The 6,000-nt window shown below is 46.0% G+C and overlaps 1 protein-coding gene across 4 annotated transcripts in view; it reads left to right on the top strand.

Annotated features, from left to right (window-relative positions):
* Positions 1 to 4,030, top strand: part of LDLRAD3 (low density lipoprotein receptor class A domain containing 3) — a 270,004-nt gene extending 265,974 nt beyond the window's left edge. For all 4 annotated transcript variants that reach the window (XM_069555126.1, XM_069555125.1, XM_069555128.1 and 1 more), the window contains one exon: positions 1,147 to 4,030. In XM_069555126.1, coding sequence (XP_069411227.1) covers positions 1,147 to 1,384 — 238 coding nt within the window. In that variant the 3' untranslated portion in view covers positions 1,385 to 4,030. The remainder of the gene's footprint in view (positions 1 to 1,146) is intronic.
* Positions 4,031 to 6,000: the final 1,970 nt, after the last annotated feature.

Raw genomic sequence — 6,000 nt, forward strand, 5'->3', positions numbered from 1 at the left:
GAGCAGGTAGTGGACCTCAATCCCGCATGCTCAGCCTTCCTCTGTCCTTTGGTGACCTCCAGCGTATCCCAGAGACCCCACTTTGAAGTCCCAGTACCAGAGCTACCTGAGCCCCCTGTTCTCAGCATCCCCTACCCTGCAGGATCCCTGTTCTATAAGCCTGGGACTCACTGGTGAGGCATTTTGCAGGGAGTGTTCCTGGGCTAACTGGGCTCTTCCTTGAGCCCGTCCAGTGACAGTTCTTGTATTATTTAATCTTCATTTTTCTCATAAAAGATAAAGCTCCAGGGCCTGGTGCTTAAGGACATCTTTGCAAATAAGCACTAAGAACACAGAACCTCACTCATTTGGACCATCAGATGTAGAGGAAGGTTAAAATTGCTGTGTCTGTAAACAGAACTCCTGGGTTCAAATCCTAGCACTGCTGCTTACTAGCTCTTTGTGATCCCATGCAAGCTGTCTAATGCCCTTTGCCTCAGTTTCCTCCCCAGTACAATGGGCATACAAGTAATGGCTCCCTCTAGCATTCTTCTGAATGTTAAATAAAATAAAATAAAGGATATAAGGTGGGTGGCGCAATGCCTGACTCATAATAAGCCTTCTGTAAATGAGAGCTGGAAAATAAAATGCCTTTGAAGTTATCTCAATGCAAGCAAGGTATCGTTATTATGCCCTTCTACAGATAGGGAGGCTGAGGGTTTGAGAGCAGGTCCTCTCACTTATCCAAGTCCAGAAAACCAGGAAGAGTTGGCTTTCAGTAAGGACCCCCAATTCTGTGGGTTGTTAAGGTCTCCATCAAAACCTCAAGCCAGCTGCATCCCTGCTGAACTACCCAGGATGAGCTGGGGACTTCTTAGAATTGCCCCTCCTAAAGGTCGTGTCTTTGGCACTGTCCATTTGGCACAAGCCAGCCAGAGCACGCTGACCTTTGATCCCTTCCCTTCATCTTATTGCTCATCACTGGTTTCCCTAGTACTAGGATTGCCTTTCTCCTTGGAGGGAAAAATCTTGATCCTGACATCATCATCCACTCAAAAACAGACAGAAGTCAGCATTGCCTGCCGTGCCTGGGCTCCTAATGTATTCTCTTCTCTCTCCCTTCCCCCCAACCCTGCTCCTCACCCCACCCTGCCCTCTTCATCACAGACCCGCCTGGTACGACCTTCCTCCGCCACCCTACTCTTCAGACACTGAGTCTCTGAACCAAGCCGACCTGCCCCCTTACCGCTCCCGGTCCGGCAGTGCCGACAGCGCCAGCTCCCAGGCAGCCAGCAGCCTCCTGAGTGTGGACGACAGCGGCCGCAGCCCGGGGCAGCCTGGCCCGCAGGAGGGCACCGCTGAGCCCAGGGACTCCGTGCCCAGCCAGGGCACCGAAGATGTATAAACTCCGGCTCTTCCAAAGTCTCTATGGGTTCATCTGCTCTGACTTTGACTGTCCTAACAACTTGCGCTTACGGGAGGCTCCTCGGGGTCCCTCAAGGAGTGATTCGGAGTGTCAGCTGTCTCTCCATTCACCTCCTTGCCCAGATTTCAGGAATGTTCTTTGGAGGGCGACCTGCCTTGTTCTGGCCTCTCAGTTGACCTGTTGTATGGTGCATCTTTTCTGGGCACTTACTCTTCCCTCGAGGCCAAGGATCACAGCCTCGCTTTCCATGTTATTCTTCTGTTACTGCTGGAATCTTGCTGAGGCAATGGCGTAAGTTTGTAGGTGGCGGGAGAACATGGTACTTAGGTACTGAGAAAGCAGTGTTTGTGTCATATGGGATGTTCAGAAGGGCAGAGGAGACTGGACCAAATGCTGTGTGGGCTGTGACCTTAGAGCTCCACCTGGGGATCTGGGTTGGGTGATCCTCCCAGGAGGCTGACATTGGATGCTGCACTAGGTAGGCTGCACGTTGCTCTTGGGTCAGCAGAGGCTGGGGCCAAAGACAACTATTGCTGTCAGAACGCCCTTCAGAAGTCAGCAGTGTCATTTTGGTGTTCTGGAGGACTCTGAAACCATCAATTCTGGAGAGATTCTGGATTTAACAATTTGCCCAAGAATCCTCATTTTGAGAGTTTTTTTCCAGCATCATATATCATCAGCCTCATCCCAGAATAAGCAGGGAGCCCCCACCACGAGTTTATCCGAGTTCTCAGCTCCTAAAATACAGGCTGCCAAGAACCTGGGTCTGCTTTGGTCCACAGTCCTTTCCCTGGTTTCTGATTGTCAGCCTCCCAGCTTAGCCAAGGGATGAGGACTAAACCTGAGTTGGCCAGAAATCTGATCTGGTCCTTTTGTCCCCGTGAACCATGCCCAGCCTGCCTTGCCCATTCATGCAGCTTCAGCCCTCACCTCCTAAGTCCCCCCAGAAACTCAGAAGTCATTCTACCTGTGCAGCTGGGCTTGAGGTCACCGTGGGTTTCTAACTCACATGAAAACCTAATTCAGTACCTGCCACGAGAGCTCCCCATTCCTGGGCTGCCCTCACCCCCTACTTCCCAAGGCCCAGCCAGATACCGGCACCAAGATTTAGGATTAGAGTCAGAGCAAGAATCAGACCTCTCCAGACATCCCATAGTTTCTTCTCTGAGAGACGTGGATCACAGACAGTTTGGAGTCAAGATTTGCCATTCGGACTTTTTTTTTATATATAATCTCTTAGAAATGCATTTGAAACAGTGTGTTTGTTTTTTCCCTTCTAGTTAAGGGACTATTTATATGTGTATAGGAGAGCTGTCTTTTGTCTTTCCATTCGCGAGGTCCAAGCAAAGATGCAAAAGATCACGCCTTTGTCCCGCTGAGCTCTGATAACCAGTCCCCTCGCCCCCAGACTGCCCTGTGTGCCAGGCGTCTGTGCATTGTTGCACTTTGAGTTTTTATTTATCGAGTTCGTGAAGGATGCAGAAAGACCAATGCCTTTCTCCCTCAGTTCATGGTCTCTGTGTTCAGGCTCGTTTTCCTCTTTCTCCGTGCCCAGCCAGCCACAGCGCCCACCCCCTCAGGAAGTCATGGGTGGAAATGTAGATGCTATTTGTCAAGAAACCACACTGATTAATGGGGGGGACAAAACTGGAACCAGGTGGAGCCACTGGGGCAGCTGTCATGCAGGCCTGCTTCTCACATGCTCAGCAACTTTTTTGATGCTAATTCAAACAGAGCCTGCAGGAAGGGGGACGAAGTGGCATTCAGTGATCCTGTTCTGTAGACGAAAGTGTGCTACAGGAAAGCTAGCCACTTGGTGATTTTCAAGTTAAGAAAAGAAACCTAGTTGCTTACGTCTTTTTGTTTTTAAAATAACATGCGTTATTTTCTGAGTAGTCCAGTGAAGAAAGAACTTTGGGTGGCAGCCGGAGTGTGTGAGGAACTCTGGCTGACTATTTCCTCTCCTGTGAGTCAGAGTGGCTTCATTTCTCCCCTTGGTGGGCCCCTGCTTCTTTCTGGCGCTCTGGAATTTGTTTAGAGGAAAGGATTCTAATTTTAATTAATTGTGCAGTGAATTAATTTCACGCGCTTTTCAGCTTCCCGGCATCTTAGGAAAGACAAATGGTCTTAGTCGATAAGGAGAGCCTATTAATGTTGTTTTTTAAAATAAACACAGGGACATTTTTATTATAGATTTGATTTTTTTAAATGGTGGGTTTTTTAAAAAACATATAAATAGGACACCAAAGCAGCAGAGTTTTTGTTTTTTCCCCTACTTAAGATAGCAAATAAGTGGCCAGCATTATTTCTTTAACTCATTCCAACCAGGATATTTTTTAATACATGGCATAAATCTGTGCCAACCAGAAAATCATCTCTGTGCCCTTTTCTCAAATAAGATCAACATTTATTTTAGCATTGAAATCGTTCCACTTTGATCACTTATCACCTGCCCTCAATCCCTTTACTTTGAAATTGACATTTTTAAAAACACAAGGACGTGGTTAATAAATAGCATGTGACGTTCAAAGTTGATGTAAACTGGAAAGGCTATGTGTGGTTGCTTTTTTGATTAGGTTTTTTTAATTTTTATACTTTCAAATAAATTTGCAGTTTCATTCGTTCTGTTGGTGTAAATGATTCTTAACCCCCTTTATTGCTCAGTGGACAGCTGCTTCTGTCATGCCTTGTGCAATGAGTGTGTACCCTGATAAAATGAGAAGAGGAGAGAATACTGATGGGCCCTCAAAATGTGATGGGTGTTTAAGGATTCCACAACTGGCATGGTTGGAATTCGGAGCTAAAGTCATGGACACCAGTCCATTATGGAGGGACCTGGGATGTCAGTTCAGAAGATGGACATTGACTATGCCCAGAGTGACTTCAGTGTTTGAGGGAAAGGATACTCAGGACCTGCGCTGACTCTGGCACAGGTGTGCTGGTGAACAGCTTTGAACCACAAATGGCTCTGAAGGGTCCACCAGTGATGGGAGCATCTTTGTGCTCTTATTTTATCCAAGTCTCATTTTATGCTACAGGGACAGTTGCACAGGAAGTCAGGATACCCAGGAGGTCACCACCACCACCACCACCACCACCACTCATGAACAGTAGTAACCTTGGCCTTGACCAAAATCAAAATCTGTGTGGGAGTCAAACACAGGACCCACAAAATCAAGGTGTAGATCATGTGTCGGTACCCAGAGGTGTTGGAAAGAAGACTAGTAGTATCCCAAGTATATACCAGGTCAAGTCCTGCCCCAAGTGGTCTAGGGAGACCTTCCAGAACAATGTGCCCCCAAAAGCTTATCAAGATGTGAGCTCCTTCATCTCTTAAGAGTATCATTTTTATGGGTACGAAGTTGAGAAAACAGTTGAGAAACACTAGTCTAGAGCAGAGATCAGTAAACTTTTTGTGTAAAGAGTCAGATAACACAATGCTTTGGCTTTGCAGCCCTAGGGTTTCTGTAGCAACTATAAAAACAGCCATAGACAATATGTAAATCCGTAGATGTGCCTGTGTTCCAGTAACTACCAAAATGGGCTGGATCTGGCTTTGTCATTTGCCCACCCCTAACTTAATGGCTCATTCCTACATCGTGTTCATGGGTCCAAACTCCTAAAGAAAAGAAATGGCACAGTAATGGTTGGCCTCGGATATTGGAACCCTCAAAATGGCACCAACCTCCAAAAAATTAAAAGTGGAAGAACACAGGAAGAAGGCAGTTCAAGGACCTGTGAAATCCATTTTAATTGACCCTCTTAGCTCTTTTCCAGTGAATAAAGAAATACAGGTTTATGATGAGTAGGGATTTTCCCAGCGAGGCCCTAAACAGTGAGTTGAATGCCAAGGTCTTGGTTGAAAATCTGCTCTCTGTAAGGATTCTCTAAGATAAAGTATCACAACAGTCTGTCTCGTAGAGAAAAGTTCATGGGGATAAATGAGCTGGGAGGTAGCGTTCATCTTCTCAGTTTTAACTTGCTACCCTCAAGCAAGGCAGTAGATTCAAAGAACGAACAGTAAAAGGAAGAAGGAGCTTCAAACGGCTGCAGTGGAGGTGTGGTACATGTTCATAGGAGAAGAAATGCACCCAGTGAGAAAATACCCAGACTCCATTGACATCCTGTAGGTACAACAAGTGAATAGGAATATTAATAGAACCCCTGGTTGTAAGTGATAGTTGTAAGTAATCCCACTCACACAAGCTGAATTGTGTTAAATTTTAGAAGATGTATTGGCTAAATGCAATCATATTCAAATGTATGGAAATCGGTTTGGGGCAGGGCTGAATTCTTTTGTTCAACAGCTGTCATTAGGGATCTGTTTTGCCCTCTCTGACTTCTGCGTCCTGCTTTATCCATGTCAAGCTGTGACTTCTTGGCTTTATAAAATGCGGTGGAAAATAGGGTTCCAGAATATCCAGGTTCATGATCTAAGAAAGCGAGATTCTCTCTGGGCTGAGTCCCTTCACTGTTTCCCTGAAACTATCACAGTTAACTATTGTTGATAAGCTATACCCCAATACAAAATAAAAAGTTCTAAAGAAAAACGAAAGATACTCTCTCTCTGAAAACTAATGGAAGCTGCCTTCAAT

Source organism: Ovis canadensis, chromosome 15 (assembly GCF_042477335.2).
Source record: "Ovis canadensis isolate MfBH-ARS-UI-01 breed Bighorn chromosome 15, ARS-UI_OviCan_v2, whole genome shotgun sequence".
NCBI lineage: Eukaryota > Metazoa > Chordata > Mammalia > Artiodactyla > Bovidae > Ovis > Ovis canadensis.